The sequence below is a fragment of the Talpa occidentalis genome, unplaced genomic scaffold (genome assembly GCF_014898055.3).
Source record: "Talpa occidentalis isolate TD23 unplaced genomic scaffold, MPIMG_talOcc4v2.1 talOcc4.5, whole genome shotgun sequence".
Lineage (NCBI taxonomy): Eukaryota > Metazoa > Chordata > Mammalia > Eulipotyphla > Talpidae > Talpa > Talpa occidentalis.
In genome coordinates, this window is record NW_023604861.1 from 29463846 (window position 1) to 29489110 (window position 25265).

At 33.5% G+C, this 25265-nt stretch overlaps 1 protein-coding gene across 6 annotated transcripts in view; it reads left to right on the forward strand.

The window, feature by feature from the left end:
• PCDH9 (protocadherin 9) overlaps positions 1-25265 on the forward strand; it is an 858927-nt gene that overhangs the window by 323922 nt on the left and 509740 nt on the right. For 4 of the 6 annotated variants that reach the window (XM_054701649.1, XM_054701652.1, XM_037528960.2 and 1 more), the window contains exon 3: positions 1605-1709. The exons of 1 other annotated variant lie outside the window; for it this stretch is intronic. In XM_054701649.1, the coding sequence (XP_054557624.1) occupies positions 1605-1709 (105 nt within the window). The remainder of the gene's footprint in view (positions 1-1604; positions 1710-25265) is intronic. One more of the 6 variants, XM_054701650.1, reaches the window with a different exon arrangement.

The window sequence follows — 25265 nt, forward strand, 5'->3', positions numbered from 1 at the left end:
CAGGGAGATCCAGATCAGCATTTTATAAACTACACCTTCAAGTTACTGAGGCTGTCTGCAGAGGTTAAAATGACAATCACCCTTTCTTTCATAACCCAGGAGAAGTTCCTGTAGGAGGAAAATTTTAAGCAGAACTTAACTGATATTTACTGTAGTGACAACAGACCTAAAATACATTTTTTTTCATGCCCAAAAGGCTACTACTATGGGTTTGGATTCAAAAATCATGCCTTCCTGCATTGCCATATGGCTATTTCTCTTCTAAAAAGCAAATATAAATGAACAAATTAACTTATATCTTTGAAATGTTATGAAGGGCATCTTGGATTTCTTTTACATATTTTGCCCCTTGTGTGCATTTTTAAATTATATCAAAGGAAAAATATTTTTTTTTGTTGTTGTTTGTTAATATAATAAAAATGTTTTAAAGTGTATTTAAATATATAACAAGGTGGTCTGGAATGAAAATATCCCGATCTCAGAGTCCTAAGCTCCAAAAATTCACTGCTTTAAAGATGTCTTTGATAACAATTTTCTGACTTATTTTGCTTCCTGTTGGAAAGTAAAATTTCATTAGTGAATAAAAAACATGGCACACTATCTTCTTATGAATGCCATAAATGTCAGTGCATATTTTGTAGTTTTATTATGAAAAAGGAAAGGATATAGATCAACAATTAAACATTTTGTAAGCACTGCAGTATCTTTTATTAAAGCAGAAGCCTGAGAAATTTCAAACTTATAATAAATGTTCAAACAGCAATATGTGCAAATATTCTTTGCTTTGAACCTAATAAGATATTAAGAAAAGAAAGAAGCAATACTAACAGGAAGTGAGTTATGTCTTATGTTGACATAAAAACCCTTTTGAAGAGTATGGAAGATGGACAATTTAATATTTTCAGAGGAAAAAGTCCAAGCCATAATTTGGTGTCTTATGTTCTATAATTTCCGTCTATTTCCAAATGAATTATTCTAATTAATCTGTTTATTAAAATACTTTATATTTGGTACAGGAAAAAATGAACTGACTTTATAAGACCTTAAACATTTACTTTTCAGTTTAATCTATTTCATATGTATCATTTATAATTATTGGGACAAGGTAGAAAATATATGGGCCATAGTCTCAGGAAGTCAGCTAGCAGTCAAACTTGGAAATCTTGGTCATTTCACTCATCTGTAAGTAAGAATGATAATAATACTATGGAACAGGCTATTATGTGTATAATACATACATATTTATATGTATTTCAAACACTTGAGTCATATCTCACACAAACTATAGCACCAAGTTTTGCCTAACAAAATCCTAAATGTGTAAGTCAGTATTACTTCAAAAAAAAAAAAAAAAGACAGGTAAAAATAAAATAACTACATCTTTGAGATTTCTTTAGTTTCAGTTAATATATTTTGACAATTTGTTAATACTGGGACATTTCGTATCCCTTTGTTAAGGCTCAATAGACTGCATGTAGCTATGAGTGTAGACCTTTGTTGGTGCAAATGATACTCCTTTATTAGACTAAGCAAACAACCATGTCTCTCAGTAGACACTCAAAATGTGGAGTAGTTTGTCACAATTATTTGGTAATCTCTTTCAGTGTAACTCACACAGCAAAAGTGACAATATTCCTGTCACTCCTCAGAAATGTCCCAGCTCTGCGGGTTTCCACATTCAGGAGAATGAAGAAGAAAGCCATTACGAGGTATGATATATCGCTTTAGAGACCATGTTAGTACTGAACAAGTTTTATTTTCCTAGTGATTTTAAATAAGTTAACTATTATAAATAATTTCTTTGATGACTACATTTTTGGTCATATTTTTAAACAGTGCCTATTAGTTGCACAATTTTAAGAAGCAGCTTTAGAACAAAAAGTTAATTGATCCAATCTAAAATATTAAGTCCTTGTCATTGAATGTTAAGTATAACTTTTACCTATTTGTGGAGAAAGTAGTGACCAACTTTTCTTGTGGAGTAAAATTTTGACTGATCCATTTTTAATAATTAACTAAAAGATATATAAAGCTATTTGGTGAAAGATTACTTTGTTTCATCCTTACATGTGAAGATAAAGAGGACGAAACAGTTGCACAAATTGGTTAAGATGGGTTTTTAATTAAGCTTTTCATTTTTTCCTACTTTTTCTGAACTTGATTGCCTATCTCCTTATATATTGCAATTAAAAATTAATTTTCTTATTTTCTTAATTCATCTACTGGATGTAATTTTTTTTTGGTTTTTCTTTTTTTTTTATATATGTTGGAAGGATTCTTGCAGTAGCGAATATTATAATGTTGTTGTTTGAAGAGAAAATTATTATCTTCCATTTCATTTTTTAAGATTACAATGTAAAATACATAAGGTATATCTTTTAAATAATTTTTGGTGTATAATTCAGTAGTGTTAAGTATTATCAGATTGTGCTCTTCAAGACCAGTATTGTTAAGGAGTTACATTCCCTTATTATGGTAAATAATACATGCATAATTAGTCATAACCTCATTTGTAGGTAGATGACAGATAGAGGGATAATATGTATGTATATATGTATGTATGCGTTTCAGTGGGTTGGTGTGTATACTTTATGGAAATACAATTGATTATTACTAGCAGTGTGGAGTTTTTTCTAACTAAAGGCACCTATCAATCTCAAAAGCCTATATAGTAATCTATGTCAGAAAAAATAGTTTTATTAAAAGAAATTTGATCAAGTAAGCAATTTATTTTCTGAAAACCATTAATTGAGGTGGAAAAATGGACAAAGTGATACTTTGGAAAGATTTATCATTTATTCTTCCACCACATATTTCTCTCACCCCCCTCCCCCGTATGTTGATGTAGCTATTCAGAATCATTCTTCTAAACTACCACATATATACTTTTTCCTATTTTCTCCTTTATTACTTTCACTCTCTCCAAAGTCTGCAACACTTGAAGGGTAAGAGAACCATAGTTTTGTTTTGTTTTTTTTTAATTGTCACTGGATATAATCAAGTAACCTAAACCCTGACATGCCTATTAGTCACCCTTAATTATTCAATGAAACAAAAATAAACCTTAATCTATGGCAGGAAAAATAGATTATACTCATAAATAAAGGTTCATGTAGAAATTAAATTATAAATGTTTTATATTTGTATACCAATGACAAAGAGAATATTTTTAGTAATCATTACCTTGAACATTATTAATCCCATTCTTAATCAGTCTTGAGAATTAATAATGGAAGGCAAATATAAACTACAAAGTAGGTGGCTGTAATGTGCGGTTATTTTATTGAACACAATGTCAAATGTGATAAATGTATATATATCACAATTTTTTAATTTTTCGTATTTTAAATCTTCTTTAATCATGTTATTTAAGAACTTATTCTATTTAACAAAAATATTTAACTGCATAAAACTGCACTGTTATTCAAGTGGAAAGTCATACTCAGTGTCACTTAGTGTTGATATCTCTGAAAGAAGTTATTACATTTATATTATGACATTAGATTGAAAATAAAACCAAAACTGATTTGATTAACAAGGTCTTAATCTTTTTAAATAATCATTCTGAAACCCAATACTCTTAGGTTAGATGCAACAACCATTGTTTACTTATAAAACAAAGTTAATATCAGTTATTGAGCATTTTTTTTGTTTCATAAGCTATGTTAAGCACTTTGTATGTATTATCAAATTTCATCTAAATAATACTGAGATGATTTCATAATAAAGAGATGGAGTGGCTTGCCTTAGGTCACAAGGCTAGGCAGTGAGCACTAGACTTAGATCTAGGTTTTCTGATCCTGAATTGATTTGATGATTGCCTTTAAGTTGCACAAAATCTTTTCAAGAGAGTGATAAAGAAAATAGTTCAAAATTGAAATTTTTCTAAAGTCTTAAATAAGGAATGGAGTTTAAACTGTCATGTTGAAGTTTTCCTTTCCTGGAAGGCCTTTGCTCATTGAATGCAAACAGCTGCATAATGCTTAAAATAGAAGTACAGAAATGAAAATGTACACATCATTTTCATACCATTAATGCATATTACCTTTACTAAAATATTTAATATATAAATTTCATTGTCAAATCATTTCCATTATATTCACCAAACACATACAATGTAAGCAGATAGAACTTACAGTGTCTAAATTCTGCAATCTGTAGGAAAATGTCTCTTAGTTATTGGAATTCACACAAGACTGCATCTCAGTATGAGTAGCTGTTCCCTGTCACTGTTTTTGATGCTTGAGCTTAAGTATTTTTACAAAATGGTCTAGTGTTCAGTGTATGAATTTTTGAGATAAGACTTTTTCCCTTATAGCGATGAAATCCAAAAAAATCAATGTCAGATGGAAATCTTAGCTCTCAGAGTTAGGGAGATTGGTAGAAGAGTTTTAAAATAAGTGTGAATTTTAGCCGCCAGACTTTGGAAATGTGGCAGTTATCGCAAGTATGAAATTCATGGGTGCAGATGGTGAATTAAGATATCCCAGGGTGGACCACTGCTATAAATCTCCAGACCAAGATTGGGAAAAACATTTTGATAAGGGAAATATTTCTGAACTTTAATGTAAATTTATAACACAGGTTTTGCTGCATTTATAAACTCAAGAAGTTAAATTATCATTTGTTTCAAGAACTTTCCACTGTGTCATTTGATGGAAATAATTCTTAGAAAAATACATGTCAAATGAAGTGAGAGGAACATGTGGGAAGAGAAAATAACTAAAATGTAGTAAAGCACTAGATTGTTATGTGTCTTGCATGTCACATATCCTTAAACTTATTTAGGACAACCATCTTCCTATTATGTCTAATCTTCCATCATTAAAGACAAAATTATAAATGCACCTTGAGTTTGAGTCACCAAAGCAAAGGCACACTGAGAGCTGAGAATACAGTAGGAGTCTATGTTTGGAACATAATTGAGAACATTCCTATTTAAATTAACAATACCAAATGGATTGTTAATGGTAACATTAATCTGCTCTTTGCAAATATAAAGGAACCATAAATCCAAGACACATTTAGTTTGGGTGTTTTCATTTCCCCTCCTCCATTCCCCTCCTCTCCTCTCTTCTTCTTCTTTTTTTTTTTCCCATCATTTATAACATATTAACCTTAAGTTACTCACTCAACTTACAGTCTAGATCTAAATAATTTCACATGTGACTGATATACTACATGCTTGCATTTATTTTTCCTGTTCATTATTTATAATGTAGTTGTCTTACCCAAGTATATTTTAACAAATAAATGTATTTAGTCATTAGAATAAGTATTGTGGTTGATATCAGGTTTTAGGTTAAAATAGTTAAAAGATAAAACCATTTAGTGATCATTTTTCATGTGCTATAATGCATGGGGGCAATAAAGGTAACTATAACAGATTTTCACTGACAACAATCCTTTCACAAGCCAGTGAAAGGCTTCATAAAATTTTATTTATTGCTTCATAAAAATGAATGGCAGAAAATATTTAAACACATATCTATATAACATAATTAGTATATGTACATAATTAGTATATGTGTACATATATACACATAAACACACACATATAAATATGTATACATATACTCACATATCACACATACATACATATGAATTTTGGGAATAATTTGTAATATATCATATTTAAATTCTCAGCGTCATAGGGAATTACCCTCCAAGTCAATAAATCATCAAAAAAGGGGGCCTCCCTGGTGACACAGCAGTTGTGCGCTGGGTTGCGAAGCTGCCAGCAGCCTCTGCAGCGCCGGTTCAATACCCAGCCACCAGGCGGTGGTCCCACATGGCACGTAGACCTCTCCTGCCGCCTGCTGCTCCCCTCAGCAGTGTATTTCGTCCGTCTGCCTGTTCTGCTCCCCGCTCTGGCTCTGGTGAATCCTCTCATCCTCCTACACTTCTGATATACCCAGTGCTTGTATAAATAAATAAATCTTGAAAAATTAAAAAAAATAAATATATCATCAAAAAAGGATAAAAAAACACATTGCACATCTGTTATTTATTATGAAACTTGTACAATTAACAGCCAGGTGAGAAAGCATGCTGTAAAACAGTCTGGACCACTAAGACTTCCCCGTTCCATCCTTTGTTCTTCAGGAATCCAACTATGTACTTCAGCAAAATAAAAAATTCCCATCATGAATTGCAACATTATTAAAATTAATTTCACATATGTCCAACTGGGAAATGCTGAAGTTCTTACATACCATTTCATGTAAAATTGGTCTTGCAACCAATTCCTAACAAACCACAGGACAATCATGGCTACCATTCTAAATAGTATTTAGAAATTTTTGTAAGGACAGGTTGAACGTTTACTAGATATTTATTTTTATGTGTAATTTTTATTAGATAAGGATGGATTTTCCCTAAAGAACAGCAAAACATAAATGTGCTAACTCTCTACTAGCTACCAGCTAAGCATATACAAATTTAAAAGCATATAAAATTTTAAAACAAACTACTAAGAATTCAATTTATGATATCATAGTATATGTGATATCATATATACTCATCCAAATGTATAATGTTTTCTAGAAACATATTTTATTTTATACTATTGAACTTATGTTTGAAAAATGTAGGAATTATTAGAAATGTAGGTTTATATAAAATCACACCTATGTGATGAACTCTATATGTACTATTTAACTCTACCTACTAATGTACATTGCTTTAATTTTTTAAATGTTATTTTAAGTGCATAAGATAAATCAAATAATTAGGGATTGGGTGCTAGACATTCCTTCCTCTGTTTCTTGTCCACAAAGTAGTCTTGAGACTTGATCTTGAGGCTGTTCTTTAGAGTGGAAACAAAATACCTACCTCTTATTGATTTTTTTCATAATGATGCTGAAATCCCTCTTTGAGTCATATATGGATAATCCATCCCTCTCTCTAATCCCTTCTCTACCCTCCCTTCCTCCATTCTCTCCTTCCTTCCTAATTTGTACAAATATTTATCCAACAAATGTATCAGAGACACAGTTGTGTTGTAATCTATGCATATCATGATAAACAGGCAAATATGGATATTAGCTTTTAAGGGGATACCACATTTGTATTTAATAAATTACCATAATATATAAGCAGTGCTGAAATGATAGATGTTGAATAATCAGTAAGTACCCAGTAGGAGTAATTTAACCTACTAGGAAAAAAAATATAGCAATGTTAGTGTCAGACATAAAGTTGTCTACCAGGTACATGATAAGCAGTGGTGGGATGAGCGGCAATTGGATAATGAGAATGCTCCTCAAGTGAAATGTGTATGTGATGGCTGAATATTAAAAAGAGGCATCCCATATTGGAGAAAAAAAAATCCACTGGTTATGTTATTCCTCTCCTTAATTCAATTTCCTTTCTGTTTCCAATATTAAGAAATTATACTGGTGTGAAATACAGAATGAGGGCCTCCCTCGTGGCGCAGGGGATTAAGCACCACACTATGAAGCAACCCGCAGCCTCTGCAGCAAGAGTTTGATCCCCAGCTGGCCAGGAAAAGCCCACATGGCAAGGCAGACCTCTCCTCTCTTATCTTGCCCGCTGCTCCCCTCAGCAGTGTATTTCAGTCAATCCGCCTGTTCTGTTCCCCACTCTGTCTCTGGTGAATCTTCTCACCCTTCCATGCATCTGTTCTATACCCCGGCTCTTGTATGCATAAAAATAAATAAATCTTTAAAAAAAAGAAATGCAGAATGAGAGCTATCAAACTTTACATTCATAGTTAATGTGATATCTAGACACATTTTTAGTTATTATGAATGATTACTTTATAATCTTTCTCAATGTGTCTTCAATATAGTTGGCTTTAAAAATTCTAAGCACTAACTATAAACACAGATGAGGATATTTATAGATATACTCCTACAAATTTGGATTTTAATGCATATTTTACATATAAAATGTTATAAGTGCTATATATGATATATTATCATATACACACTATACATTGTGTAAAATAAATCTGATATAGGACTGCATCTCTATGCAAACCTGATTTATATATAATTAACAATCCTCTATTACTAAAGAAAGTGTATGTTCATGTTTTCCAGAAACTAAATAAATATGTTCAAACACATGTGGCTTTAAAAATTGCTCAACTGGAAATTCATAGAGAAGTTTTCAGTTGCATTACCTGCATTCTAGCAATCGATGTATTGATAAATCAATAATCAAATTTTCTACCAACTCAATATATAGCATTCAATTACTTTACCCTGTATAAAAGATGAGCATAACCTTTTTCATTTTATTAAACACCTTATGCCAATTCCTTCATCACCACAGAACACGTAGGCTTGGTTTTATTCACAGGAAGAGCTACATTTGACAGATCTGCTGATGGTGTCAGCAATGGTCACAGACTTGATGGACAGCACCAAACCTTGCTGTGGCACAGCTCCTTCTAATTAGTTGTTTGAAGCCACTCTATGTGCCACAGACATAGGCTTATCAACCAAAGACATCTTTGCCATTCAGAATGACAGCTGTGGTGCAGCTGTTCATGGGGAGAACAGAGTGTACAAAAAGAGAGTGACAACCATAGTACCTTTCACTGAAGGATCCTGAAGATATAACAAAACAACCAAAAAGTAGAATACAGGAAGGTATAAATCCATATCTGTTGGATCAGCGTGGGGGCTACACATGAAATGACAATGAATAATATCAGACTGTGACAATGATTGAAAAATGTAGTTGCTTCATAGCCCTTTTAAAATCAACTGAAGCCACATGTTCTTGTGATTCATACTGATCAGGCATTTGCTTGTGGCGTTACCATAGATGTCTGGAGTTTTCAGCATATTCTTCACAGTTGCTTGGTTATTACTGAGGGAGCTTGCCAGGAATATTTAAACTCGTGTAGTCTCCATAGTCATACGAAATTTATTGGGATAATAAATATCTCAGGATATTTGGGCATAATGGGAAAGGAAACATATAAATAGAATATGGAAGTGATAATTGGTTTTTAGCAAAATACATTGAAATAATGAATGAAATTACTTTCCTCTCATTGATGATCTTGAATTGTGAAATTCATTTTAACTACTCTTCAAAGGATTCAGAAATCTTTGGAAAGTCAAATTATCTATTGTTTGAAGTGCACATTGACAATTAAATAAATGTTCTTATAAAAATATATCATAATGGGGCCTCCCTGGTGGCGCATCGGTTGAGCGCTGGGTTGTGAAGCTGCCTGCAGCCTCTGCAGCGCTGGTTCAATCCCGGCCACCGGGTGAGGGGCCCACATGGCACTCAGACCTCTTCTGCCGCCTGCTGCTCCCCTCAGCAGTGTATTTCGTCAGTCTGCCTGTTCTGCTCCCTGTTCTGGTTCTGGTGAATTCTCTCACCCTCCCGCGCTTCTGACTGTACCCAGTGCGTGTATAAATAAATAAATAAATAAATAAATAAATCTTATAAATAAATAAATAAATAAAATTAAATTAAAAAATATTTCATAATGTAAAATCTTCAAACTAACGTCTAAATGTAACTGAAGATAGCTGATATCTTTAAAACAATTTGAATTATAGGTATCAATTGTAGGATTCATATATATGTTCTAAATTAATATATATGTTGTGGGAATTGAGATAATAACAAATATTTCAGATTTGAGATAGATTGATTTTAAGAAGCTGTTCCCTACCTGTAGAATGTGGAGAGCCCTTGGTGGTTAGGAGTGATACTCATCCAAATAATATCACTCAGTTAAAGATTTAAAAGTTTACCCAAAAAAAAGGCTTACAATGCATAGGTTTGGTAATGAATTCTAAAATAACAAAGTTTATGCATTTAAGATATGTAAGTGTATATATATATATATATATATATATGAGAGAGAGAGAGAGAGAGAGAGAGAGAGAGAGAGGGAGAGAGAGATGGGATATGGACATGGATGGTTTGGTGGAGGCTAAAATAATAATAAGAAGAAGAAAAAGAAAGAAAAAAAAATATATATATGTAAGTTTAATACTCTTAGTAACAACAGGAATTTTTTTAAAAGCATACTTCGGGGAAGAGGTTTGTGCACTTTTTTTCAAATTGATCTCATCACTCTCTGCTGTCTAATGTCCTATTCTATTGGTTTATAATTATTTTCATATTTTTAGCCAGGAAGCCAAACTGCTTTAAAGTGCACTTTCTGGCTGAATTATCTCAATTTTGATCTTAATGTGTATTTAGAACATAACATCTATCTAAAACAAATGGATAGCATAAAATTTCGGCAAAACTCATATGGATATTTAAGCAATTCATAGACAAATATATTGCCAAATTTTATATATGATTTGGTATTGTTTTCAAAGTGGTGGCTGATTGGTTTATTAATTCATTGACATATATATTATATAAGAAGTTTTTCAGTTGAGAACATGGAAAACTTCTGCTCAACCTGGGAAGGAAAAGCAAGAATTTGGGGGGCTAGTCTAATATTGATTATATTCAGTCAATTTTTTGATTCATTTATATATCTAGAAAAGAAACTATGAGGGTACCATCTTTAGACAAATGTTGATACAATAGAAAAGTAAAACACCTTCTAAATATTGATCAAAAATAAATCGTGGTAGTAGACAATAAGATACAATGTAGCAGTGAAAAGAAGAAACCTCTGTACTTAATAGCACAGATTAATCTTAAAAGACTTAAGCTAAGAGGGATAAAAATACAAACATAAAAGTCTACCTATTGCCAGGATTTAATTTCTGTGACATTTTGGAAAAGCCAAAGTTATAGAGACAGAACTCAATAAGAGTTATAAGGAATTGGGGCTTGAGGAGGTATATTAAATACAAAGGGACTTGAAGTTTTTGGAATGATAAAGTTGTTTCATAAGTTAATTGCAGTTGTTTGCCAAAGAAAAATGGTTCTAGATGAACTTAAATATGCAATGAAGAGGTTATGAAAGATTATTAAAATAGGGGAGAAAGATGGAACTCAACTCCTTTGAAGCAAAATGCAAGAGAGGTTTAAGTACTTTGGTGAGCTCATGAAAAGATTGAAGATATTGGGGGTGATGGTGAAAGTGATAAGACCATCTGCATTTGCTAATTGGCCCTTACTAACAGGAAACTCCTTGCTTCCCACAGAGACTGGCAGATATGGGCTCCTTTATTCTTTTTTTTTTAAAGATTTATTTATTTATTTATGCAAGCATACAGTCAGATGTGCGGGAGGGTGAGAGAATTCACCAGAGCCAAAGTGGAGAGTAGAACAGGCAGACTGATGAAGGAATCTGCTGAGGGGAGCAGTGGGCAGCAGGAGAGGTCTGAGTGCCACGTGGGAACCTCGCCTGGTGGCCGGGGATTGAACCGGTGCTGCAGAGACTGCTGGCAGCTTCATAACCCAGCGCTCAACCGCTGTGCCATTGGGGAGGCCCAGGACTCCATTATTCTTGATGAGTATATTTCAAAAGGGAAAGTACTTGGTCCTTGAGAAAGACATTCCTTATTTGTGACACAGATAAGAAAAGGGAGAAAACAAAACTTGTAATTATAATTTTCTAAAGTATAAGCTCTAAGAAAAGTGAAGCCAGGGCCTAGAATCAGAGCCTAATGGGTAGTACCACTGTTATCACAATTAAAAGAACAAATTATTATTAAAAAAAATACAGTTGGAAAAATGTTTTCATTGGTCTAGAAAGAGAACAGTGAAATCATGATATCATAAAGAAATGCTATCATGAGATTATAACCCCACAGTAACAAGTCATTTTCCATATATGGAACATCTAACATCTTTTGTTAGTGACATAATTCATAAACCTAATATATTCATGAGGCAGCAGGTCTCCTCTCAGAATTACAAAATAGAAATCCTACCTGCTATGCATAAATGTGTTTTATGCATGTCTTTCTGTTTACTAAATTATTAAGAATAGCTAGAAGCTGCTACCCCAGAGGAACATGTTTGATTAAAATCAATACACTGATATATCTGAATGTCATACCATGCTCTCTATTCCAGCTTCATAGAATTGGAGCGATTGTCCTATTCTTTCAACAGCAACCTATGTACATAGTTAAGGTGAAAAGCTTCTCAGCGGGAGTGAACTTTGCTTTATGTCATGTGCCTCTTTCTCAGAATGTGAGTCTAGTGACAAAAAGAGCAGAGTTTCTATATGTTGACTCCTGAAAGCTTTATTTTAATTCTTGAATGAGAGAGTATCTACTCTTCTTGTAGTGGCAATTGGAGGGCAAATTTCTCATTCACACCAGGGAGTAAGTGATAAGGCTTTGGGGATGCAAGGAACCAGAGTCTCCAGGGAGCAGCAAGCTTTATGTGTCTTGTTAACAGGATTCATAAGTCTCTCTCTCCCCATCCTATATTTCCAGTTACTTTTCTGAAAATACAAAAGGCTCATTTTGCAGCACCCCTTGTCATAAGCATCACAGAACCAATCAATTCAAATACTCCTGTATGAGGCTCCCTCCTGACCTTGAAAAGGATGGATCAGGCAGAAATTTCATGATAAACCAAAAAATTATGTTCTGCTGCATGATGAAGAGAAATAAAGTGAAGAGAGTGAGATATATATATTTAGTTTAAAGACAACCCAATAAATTCTATAACTGCTTTGAGCAGCCCTGACCCCAGATCAGAGGTACTCAGCCTGCACAGTAATCAGGACTTTCTCAATAAACCTCAGCCTGTTACAGTTCTCAACACATTTACTTTCTCAATATGATAGTACTTTACAGCTATCTACTCGATTCTGGCCAGAGTTCCTGGTACTTATTGATAACTATACCATAGACTTTATATCTCAATCAGCACAGGCTGGAGGCTGGCAGTCAGCACAGTGAATTTCCTAACCTGGATATATCTTCCTGAAACGCGAAGATGATGACTCACTTCTACAATTGAGCTTGTGATTCTCACTGTGGCAAAACTTCTTATGTCATTTTTATTTTTAGCTCTTTGGCACAATTATAGAAAATTATTGTAGGAAAATCACAGCTTCCATAAGGAGGAGACCTGGTTGCTTTTAAGAGGTTCTAAATATTGGGAAAACTCATATACAGTGTGCAGTACATTTTTTTGGTGGAAAATGAAGAGAAAAATGTGTTTACTAAAAAATGAAGCAAAATTACAATATAGTTTCAGTTTATCTCTTCCATTCTCTACACCTCTCCTTCCGAACTCTGCCTTGTATATATTTTTCCTTGGCTGCTATCAAAAATCCACACTCTTCCATGGTCTGCTTTTATGTTCAAAGATCACCTTTTGGTGATTCAAGTGTCCATTTTCTATGTGTGCAGCTGAACTAAGTTAGGTGAACATACAGTTGATGGGAATGACAATTTTGAATAGCCACTTTCCCTCTTCCCTCTCACTGAGTGGCAAGTGGGCAAAATAAATTAATATAATAGCAAGAGGTGTTTGCAAACTGAATTTAGTAAAACTATGTCATACTGATTTATATGTCAGGGTGACTTCAATAACACAAAACATGGAGCCAAAATTTCAAAGTGCCACCCATATAATTTATTACATGCAAGCATGCATGCACATATATATACATACATGTGTATGCATTATGTCATTAATCTTATTAAAACTAATATTATGTCATTCATCAATATAATAATGCAATTCATAGATATTATTATGTAACAAATGTCATTTTGATTTTGCAATTAGGTTTTTGGTATTTTCAATAATATGTATATGCTTTTCCTTCTAAGCCAGTATATGATTTACTTAAAATGCCAGAAATAATGATGCAAATGCACTATCTAGGTAACATTCAGTAACACAGCTCTTACATGACTTCTCATAGTTCATTAGTAATTTGTACATTGGTTTTAATATAGCTAGTAATGAATTATTGTGGGAACTGGTACTAATAATATTCTTAATGATTTTATTTATTTTGAATTTATGCTATTCACAAGGGCATGCTATATTTGCAAATCAGTACATTCCTAATTTGAAAGTTTCAACTACACTTATTAACATCTCCCTATTGCACAAATGTACTCATGTTTCCTTTCCTATTTTATATTTGTTAAAATGTATCTGCTGTAGAAAATAGAACATAGCACTTTTTTTTTTCCCATGGCAGAATGCACTTCTCCGTTTTTAATGCATGAGCAGGCGGTTTAGTTCATTAAGCTCAGTGGCACCGATAGTAAACTAAAGAGGAATGAAAGGAAGAGGAACTGAAATACCATCATCCCACTAATGATATTGAAGCTGCTCAGCTTTTTTGGGAGACTGCCCAGACATCTACTAATAGAAGGCACAGTCCAGGATGTGAACTTGGTATTGGAGTGCCAAAACTACAAATCCAGAAACAAAGCATGTCCTAGAAGAATGTTTGGAATAATTTAAGAAATTGTCCAGAATCATGGTGTGTGTGTGTGAGTGTGTGTGTGTGTGTGTGCATGCATGTGCATGCACACACATTACTATATTTGCTGGTAGGAGAATTAGAAAAAGAGAGAAAATGCAATTGCATATAAGACATTATAGAAGAGAGACATGTTTAATTACCTCAAGATTGTATGGAATAAGAAAGAGCAGTTCTATCACAGGAATATATGCATGTCAAGAATGCGTGAATTGGAGATTATCTAGACAGCTTGGTGTCACATTTTGACTTAAAATATATAGTCCCTGAATGTTAAATAATCTCTGGAAATTGTGCACTTTCTCAAGAAGGGACTGGAATCTAAGGCTCTTCAGATACCCATATATTTCCATATCATAATGCTATGTAGATATTTATTAATACTCAGTTATTCTAATTAACACTATGATTTCAGTTATAAATGAATATAAATGAATATTGTTCCCAGTTCACCCCTACACATGAGGAAGTATACAGAAATGTGCCCTTTGAAACAAGGGAAGAAAACAGATTCTCTGTTCAAATTGGGTCCATGCCCAGTTTGAACAGAGAATCACTCAGCTGGGGATGGCAGCTTTCGTGGCCTTTGGCTAACACAAACCCCTCAGTGGCTTTTCACCACCACTTAGAATCAAGTCCCAGCAGGCTCAGGATGGAAGCTGCAGCTGCAGACACTGGGGAACACCTATGTGGACCCTGATACTTGTTCACGGGCCCCATTTGGGTTTTAATTCTGCTTATATTTTGTGCAGGAGGTCGAGAGGCAAATAGAGAAGGGACATTCCTCTCACACACCTTTTGCCTTTTTTATAAGTTCTCAGGGAGAGTTAAACCTTTTGGAAATTGCTCAGGCATGTTCTGAAAAACAGAGATCAGAGTTTGTTCTCAGGGACATCTTTACCCTTTAAGAAACATAAAATTAAATACAAAAGTCCCTTTCATAAGTTTAATGGCTCAACAAAGGCAAACAAATCAACAGGATTGAAATAGTAAGAAGGCCAGGTTTTGTAATTGTATTTGAATCCACGCTGAACATTTAAGCATGGTTCAAGTTTTTCCTGCTCAAGGGCTTTATGAGAAGAAAATGGCATATTTTACAATACCAAGAGGATCCAATAGGCTTGGGACATGCAGCATATGGAAGAAATGGAAAAAGTTCAGCAGCATGTCCTTAAGTAGATATGAATATTTAGATAAAGAAAATACTTTTATATGGAAGACATATAAGTTATTTCTCCATCCAGATTGTTCACAGCTCAGCAGATATCTGCATTCACTTTTATAGGTAATGACAAATTATGTTATTATAATTCCTCATATTTATTTTTATCTATATTCCTATATGCTTTAATGTAACTATAGAACAGAAATAAAGTGCTCTTAACTAGGGGACCAAAAGGTCTTGATAAAACTAATAACATATCAAGTTCAGTGACATCAACTAGTGAATTGGAATATCAGCAGATTAGGCAATATCAATGCATAAACTCTATTTTTCTTGAAACTACTCTTTTTCTCATCAATGCCTCTTCCATTAAATCATAAGCCCAGGAATTTGGTATTGTTAAAGACACCCAATAAAGAAGAAATGTGGACCGTAAAGCAAATTTTTGATAGTGATATACAATAAAAATTGTTATTATATAATATCATTACTCAAAAATGAGCAAATATCTTTCAGACTAGCCTAGTTTATTTAGCACATTCTTTTTATATTGATTTTTTGCATATTCATGATAATATATTGCTTATCTACATTACATATTGCTTATCTATAGTACATTGCTTATTCTATGCATTTTTGGAATGAACATTTTTTCCCAAGTTTCTATTTTCTACATCCAAGTTTCCTAGAACTTGAGCCAAATCCTACCTAATATCAATGCTGCAACATAAGTTGAATATTATGTTGTGATAGGGCATAAGGTGAAAGAAGGGTGGAAGGTGGATGAGATTCAGCCTGACATATCAAATAATGCTTCATGGAAGAATGGAATTTAAGTAGAGCATCAGAAACTATTGGGGGGTTAAAGCACAAAGAGTAACAAAGTAGCAAAATCAGGACAAAGGATGGGAAGATTGTAATGCAGGGGATGCTGTATTAGGAAAGACACACTTTTATACTTGATCTTGATCAAGAACCAAAAGGTCATAGAAAAGATCCTTTTTAACTTCAAGAACCAAGAGATAATAGAAGAGATACCTTTTTAACTAACTTTATTTCTTTTTTTTTTTAATCTTTTTTTTTAAATTTTTTTTATAGAGGCATGTTTTTTATTTATTTGTTTGTTTGTTTGTTTGTTTGTTCATACATGCACTGGGTACAGTCAGAAGCGCGGGAGGGTGAGAGAATTCACCAGAGCCAGAGCGGGGAGCAGAGCAGGCAGAAGGACCGAAGTACACTGCTGAGGGGAGCAGCGGGCGGCAGGAGAGGTCTGCGCGCCATGTGGGACCCTCCTCCAGTGGCCGGGGAGCAGCCGGGGATCGAACCGGCTCTGCTGAGGCCGCAGGCGGCTTCGCAACCCAGCGCTCAACCGCTGCGCCATCGGGGAGGCCCTAACTAACTTTATTTCTTTTTTGAATTTGTAAACCAGTACTAATATCATAATACTATAGATTTAACAATAGACAATAGAAATCAAGAATGTAAATGTTTTAAAAAAATTTTGAGTCAATAACATATAACCTGGCATTATTTTAATACACTAAGCTTATCATAAAAGATATTTTTGTCTTTCATGTGTAATAGTTTGGGTGATGGAAAAATAAGATAAAAAATATATTAATTACTTTGATATGGCATCATTTACTTCTCCCACTTGTCAAATGCATGTCTTCTATTTGATCACTAAAAACATTTATTTGATCTGTCTAAAAAAGCCTTTATTTTATAGATGGTCTAGTCAACTATCAATATCACATTTCCTTACAAAAATATTGTAAGGAAGAAATCCCAGTTTAGTTTTGGAATCTTATGCTACCTTTCCTATTACTTTTTCGTCCTCACAAATAAACATAACCACCATTAATTCACCTCCCACCAAATATCCACAGAAAATCAGCCTAATTCAAAGGAGTCTTTCAATGCTACAAGCATCTTAGATCTCCTGTTGAGTACAGAATATTGCATTCACATGCATTATGAATCAAAGATCAGCATTAAATAAATAACAGTGATATGGTATCTACTATATTTTAGGTGCTGTGAGAACACAAAGAAGGAATTAGATTCTAATAGAGGCTGTGTGAAAAAGCAGTAGACTGATATTTAAAATCTTTCTTAAATGATGATTAAGATTTCAATAGCTGTGAATTAGGAGAAAACATCCTCATAGTGGAGGGGCAGCAAGTTAGAAAGGGGCATTTAAGTTGGAAGTGTGTGGTTATGTTACTGGAAGAGATGGTTAGTCATAGAGAGTAGAATAGTATGTCCCAATCTATGTCCCATGAGCTAGTGTTCTAGAAAACAGGAGCCACAGCAAAACAGGGGAGAAAACAATCTTGTATTAAAAAATAAATATATAAACCTCCAGGGTTCTTTCCTGGAGGACTTCTTTATGCCTTTAATATGGTGGTATTTCATTACTCTCCCATATGACACTACAATTACTTCAGGAGGCATGTAATGTGGTTCGTGCTCCAAGGAAAGACTATCCTTAGTCATTAAAATGTTCCTTCTTTGCTAGAGGAAGGAAAATGGAGCTTTTCAAGTTTTATTGGATGCTTGTAACCAAGACAAATTATTTCAAACGCACATACATCTGTAATGAGTATACATCTAGCAATTTATCTAGCCTCCCCTGGTGGCGCAGGTGATTGAGTGCAGTGCTGTGAGGCTGTCCGCAGCCTCTGCAGCACCAGTTCGATCCCGGCCGGCCGGTGAGGGTACCACATGGTGAGGCAGACCCCTCCTGTCTTGCCCGCTGCTCCCCTTAGCAGTGTATTTTGTCAGTCTGCCTGTTCTGTCCCCCGCTCTCTCTCTGGTGAATCCTCTCACCCTCCTGCGCATCTGGCCTGTACCCCAGTTCTTGTATAAATAAATAAATAAATATTTTAAAAATTATATTAAAATATAAAATAAAAAGATTTAAAAAGTAAGAAAACAGATGAGCCAAACAGTATAAATCTCCAAGTCACTGACCCTATGTCCACATTTTACAAAAGCGTAAATGACTGTTTCCAACTGTTGGATGAGTTGAACACTCATGTAGCATTTGACATTTGATCAGTGCTTTAGAGGCCATATAGATGTACATGAAGAGCTTTCTAGGTACAGGGGATAGTATGAACCAAAGTTCTGTGTAGATTCAGGTGATAGTGAGGAGCTGTGACCTAAATGTATGTAGCATTCTTTGAAAAAAGAATGATTAAAAAAAAAAAAACTTTATGTAAATAATGAAAGCTACTGAGTGTTATAATAATGAGTTTGAAAGTCATTTTTTTAGAAGTTTGATGGAAATTTATCAATGGTGACATTATCATAAGGAATAAGAATCTGAGTTCTTCATGAGGGCAGCATTGCTTATCTTTAATTGATTAGGTATAGAACATAGAACCTATGCAGTTAGATGATTTGAGAAGAGTTTTGCTTCATGAAATTTATATGTTGTTAAATTTTGTCTTCCCATACATGGACATCTTTTCCATTAAAAGGCTAGTCTGTCAATACCTTGTATTTAAAGCAACAAACACATTACCATTAAGTGTCTACTTTTCGGATACACTTTGAAGGCATAAAAATTGAACAATTATTTACGACTACTAGTCTGATTGAGGGAAGTTACAAGTGCATAAAAGATCTTTTTTGAGCATAATTACATGCTGCTTTTTATAGAACTAAAATGTAAGTACTATAACTTAAAGTACGAAGAGAGGAGTACAACTTGTCTATAGTAATTAAAGAAATGGAAATAGGACCAGGACTTCAAGAGTGAGAAACATTTAGAAAGGAAGAATAAACACACTGAGTTAATATAGTTGGAGAAAGAATGAGTAAAACTTCACTACCACATTTAGTTGTAACATTTTCCAAGAATTTGAGAGAATAGACAGCATTCTGACAACACAAATAAATACTGTTTGTGGAGTAAAAGTACAACTAAGGAAATGTAAGGAACAGTATGATAATCAAGTTTCAATTCAATGCCCGAAATAGAGGCCCTACACTTCTATAATGGAGACAGCCATATCAACCAATATGACAGCCATGTAAACCAATATTAAATCAATAAAAAATATATTTTTAAAAGTTTCAATTTTGGGCCTCACTGGTAATGCAAGGGGTTAAGTCTCAGCAGTATCTAGCTATTGGCAAGCCACTGCAGCACAAATTCAATCCCTGGCCTAGGAGCTGACCCACATGGTGCAGCAGACCTCTACTGTGTCACCCACTGCTCCCCTCAGCAGTGTATTTCAGTCAGTCTGCCTGTTCTACTCCTTACTCTGTCTCTGGTGAATCCTCTTACCCCCTGCACCTATGGCCTACACCCCCATTCTTACGTGCATATATAAATAAAAATATTTTTAATTAAAATAATTTAGAGAAGACTATTTTTATATTTTTTAATATTTTACATATTTTTGAAAATATTAATCACAGTTCCACAGTTTCTCCTTGGCATATAAGATAATATTAATTTCAAAAATAATTAAATTGCCACCAAGAAAAGTTCTCAGGAACAAATGTTTCATGAAGATAGAAAACCATTTGCTTTTTAATTTGGTGACTTTATTTTCCAGTCCAAATATCGGAATACAATAGTTAGTTATGTTTTAAAACAATGCAAATTTATTTCTTTGTTGGAATTTTTATCTTTTTTTGTTATACACAATGGTGAAAAACTGAAAATGTTCCCTCTATATTCTGGAAAGACAAGGGTGTTCATTCTCATCACTATATTCAAAATAGCATTAGAAATTCTATCTTAGAGCAATCAAGCAAGACAATGATATAAAAGGAATCCAAATTAGGAAAAAATAAGTTAAAATATCATTATTTTCAGATGACATGATAATATACATAAAAAATTCCACCAAACAAAAACTAATGGAAACAATAAATAAGTACAGTACAGTGGTTACAAAATAACTTCACAAAAATCAGTTGCTTTCATTTATATATGCAAACAAACTAGAAGAGAAAGATTTAAAAATAATCATTTACGATCACACAAAGAAATCAATACCTATGAATAAACTTAACAAAGGAGGTAAAAGACATGTACAATGAAAATTATAAGACATTGTTAAAAAATAGAAGACAATACAAAAAGAAAAAATATCCTCTGCTCATGGATTAGAAGAATTAACATTGTTAAAATCTCCATCTTACTTAAATTCATTTTTAAAAGTGGATTGCTTTACATACAAATTTAATAGGTTATGCATAAAATACCACAATGGTTGAATTAAAAATGGGCCATGTATTTTTAAACTTTTGCTTAGTATTATTGTAGATAAATCTATTAAACTCTCCTGTTTTACACAACTCTAACTGTGGCAATATTTTATTCCTCAAATTTCACATACACAAATATTTCTCTTCTGTCCCCCTATTTCTGTGGCTATGAATTCAAGACTACATACAACTTGTATATTTATAAAAGCCGTTGGCAATAATTCTGGAGTTTTAAGACTAGAATGCTCAAAACTGATATTATTTGTACCCACCTATACAAGTATACATGTTCGCATGTGTATCAATATTTCTTTTGTAAAATATCTTCAAGTAATATGCTTTAGAATCACATATTGTTATATACCCTTTTAAAACTCAAAGCATTCCCTAATCACAAATCCAAATTGCAAATTATAATATTCTATTAATAGTTCAGTTAGTTTCATACATAGATAGATATCATAGGTGACCTAACCACTACTAATTCATAAGTTATTCTTTTCAGGCATGCCTGATGAATTATTTCTTTAAAATTCAAAAATATTATTTTCCCATTCATTAAAAGATAATATTTACTGAGGTGTAGAAAGACTTAATTTGTCAAACCATAATTAATGTTGGCATTTGAATTGGTCTTCAGAACGTAAAATTTTTACCACATTATTAAACCCTATCATCAAGAACTTATAATAACAATGTATTGTACTAATTTATTAAATTATTGTGATCTAATGAGAAAAATATCCAAATAAATTCCATGGTCCCACTGTCCATTATCTTCTTTACATGTATTATTTCAATATAATCAATACCTCATCAGTTAATTTTTATTATGTTGCAAATGGGGGTCATCTTTGTTGTATAGACCTGAAAAGGCAGTCAGACTTTGAAATAGCTTGAGACAATTATTCATATTCAGGACTATAGAGTATTAAGTACAATAGAACCTGGGAAAGATATATGAATAACATTAGATTTTTTTGTTTAAATTGAAGTGTTACTTTACTGCTTAGTAATATAATTTATTTTTCCTACTATATTTTGTAGTCCAATGAAGTTTCAATATCTCTCTGCTCTAGATTGCCAGCTTTCAATTACCAACAGTGGACTATCCACTTGAAAGGCACATGTCTCAACCCTCATCAATTTCCCTCTATTTCAGAGTTGTTGCTGTCACGAGTGATGATGTCTGATGTTTCATTTTCATAGGATGATTGTACCCAGGGGCTTTCTAGCAGTTGTATTTTGTGTCTTATGGACATCAAAAGTTATGCCCTCACCGTAACTTCCTAACAGAGTACTATTCATATACTAACAACTATGAATCCAATCAGTACTTTATCATTATTCTACTTACTTGATTTAGTCATTCATACTTCGGGAGTATAATACATCCAGTCTCTTGTTTGTTCTATGCACTGCCACTATGCATTGAGTTGAGTGCTTTGCAGCTATTTTTCCTTCAATAATAACATCTCTTTTCTCATCCTGTATCCTGGAGCATTTTTTGGATTTGTCATTTGGCTCCAGGATCTGTTTGCATTAATTTATACTAAACTGAATTTCTTTTGTCTTCAAGCCAAGCCACTTAAATTATCTAAATGTGTCAGTAAGTTCTAACGGATGTTTTCTTACATTTCCTGTTCTGCTTTTTAACTTTAGAGTATTAATAATTGTGCAATCTATTGTAAATCTAATTTGAATAATTTTTAATTCAATTAGATGTTTGATGTGTTTTCTCACAAATGTATTTTTGAGAATTCCTTTCATGTTTCCTTCCTGTCTCTAGGTCCCCAAAAAATGAGTACAGTCATCTTTTCTCCAAGGTACCTTTCAGTTGAGGTTATTTTTTTAAGTGATCTCAGTGGAAATTGGACTTCTTACATATTTGGCTTATTTACACATAATTAATCCTAAATTGCCATTTGATACTTGCATGTGCTTTTGCTTATTTTGTGAAGCTACCATACCATCTGTAGGAGTGGAGTGTGTGTAAGTGTGTGTCTCACCATGGGGAAAAAAGAATGATAATTTGTAGTCAACCACTGGGACCCAAGTGGTCATTTTTTTAGTTTCTTTCATCTGTAGGCAAATTGTTTTTATCCATCTACTTTTAATATAAGAATGCATTTTAGAGTAAAGGCTGTTCCTTGACTGTTGCCAAAGCCATTAAAAAGTCAGCTGTAAAATTAGCTTAAGATTTGTACTCGTTTGCTTTCTACCACACTAGAGAATGCTTCCACTAGTTGTTTTAATAGTGGGATTCCCACTATTCGACACGATAAAGCTCAAAATGGGAGGGACATAATTATTAACTGTGAGATATATATATATATATATATATATATGTATATAATTTGACTTGAGAATAAGTAACTGCTCTCTACACTTTTTAAATTAGCCTACAGCAAATCTTCTAAGTGTTTGTTTTCCAAAGAGACTTGCCCTCTCCATGGGAAAGGCACAGCTTTTCACAAACAACAGTTTGACTGTTTCTATAGTGATACCTCCTACTTTCCACACTGAATGGTGACAGTGTATCACAGACTTAGGTTATCCACTGTCATCATACATTCCTTCACTTCATCATTTCCTATGCAGTATGATGCCCTGCTCAATCTGTGGACATCATTAAAAAAAAAATAGAAAAGCACTAATATAAATTTTCACTGTTAGTGTTTTTTGTGTACTTCTTTACCTGCCCTCTTGATTATTGTACTTTGAAATCACCAAGATTCCTCCTTATTCTCAAATTCCAATGATTCTTGTTCTTTAAAAATATCTTGTATGTAAACAGATCTGTCTTCTTAAACTTTATTTTGTTAAAAGTTATAAAGTATATAATATGCCAAATATTTCACATTCCATTTTCAGGTACACGGATATTAAACTCTAGTTGTTTCTTTTATCTTAACTAGGTCATAAACCATCACACTCTAAAAGGAAGAAATTTTGAGACAAAATAATGAAAAGGCTTTAAAGGCAAAATGTTACATTACCTCTGTTTTTACATTGAAACTCTTTGTGTGTTTAAGATTTCTCTTGTTCATCACCCTTTTTTTACTCTGCATCTTCTTACTTTCGAACCAGCCCGTATGTTTTTATCTTACATTTTCTGTAAAGATATTTCTGAAGATACTTAAAAATCTCTTAGAAGACTGGTAACAAATACTGATCATAGAAAAGGGAGTTTTAGATTCAAAGTTGAAAGCTGTATCTTTTCTACTTTTTGGCTGCTGATTATCAAGTTAGAAGTTAATATGAGCACCCATGGAACAGGCCTGTGGAAGTCACTGAAATACAGAGCTGTTATCTATTCTTATTGAGTTTTGAGGAATACAGTTCCAGATAAGATAGTTGAATTCACAGGATACACCTGCCAGAAAAAAAGAAACGTGTAGGTTCTAAGTATGTGATGAATAATCTTTTTTCCTTTGTAAACATCAAGCATTATGTACTTGAAAGTTTCAGTCCAATGAAGATGTTGTTTTCTGTCTAAGGTGTTGGTTTAAGCCTAAAACTAAACTTATGGTGCCTAGAGGGAAAAACTGTAGTAGAAATGATCAAAATGCTTTCACAAATATCTCAACTTGGAACAGCAGAATGTGGGTACATACTCCCAGAGGAAATCCCCTAATCTGAGACTCCAAGCTGAGCATCTAAAATTTCTTCATTTTCTGACCGCTTCTGATTTGAGATTCTCTTTAGGAAGCATGTGAAAGCTTAGGTACAAAGCTAAATTCGCCAAGAGTGAAAGTTATCCAATAGTACACAAATTTACATTTCCTCAAATTGTATTTCCTTTTGTTTCTAGTACTAATATTTATGTATAGATACAGTGTCACTTTAGATAGAATTCTATTTTTGTGCTCAAAAGGGCATACATCTGAATTTCCAGTCTTTCTACTTAAAGAATTTTTCAATTTGAGCATGAATTAAATGAAGATCAAGCACTTTTATCAGCTTTCACATACAGTATCTTACTTAATCATCTCAATTCTATACATGAGTGGTTATCTTTTAAATATTTAGTCGGGCCTCCCCGGTGACGCAGCGGTTGAGCGCTGGGTTGCCAGGGTGCCCGTGGCCTCTTCAGCACCGGTTCGATCCCTGGTTGCTCCCTGGCCACCAGAGGAGGGTCCCGCATGGTGCGCAGACCTCTCCTGCCGCCCGCTGCTCCCCTCAGCAGTGTACTTCATCAGTCTGCCTGATCTGCAACCTGCTCTGGCTCTGGTGAATTCTCTCACCCTCCCACGCTTCTTACTGTACCCAGTGTTTGTATAAATTAATAAATAAATCTTTAAAAAATATTTAGATTATGTGTAATGTAATTATATTGCCTAAAAATGATGTCATAAGTTTAGCTGCATTGCAAGACAAGGTTCCAATAATACAACTTTTAAAAAATTGGAAAATATCATCATATTAATAAAAATAGAATATGTGAAACTATCCAGTGTTTTACTTTAAAGTCTGGTGACATTTAAAACA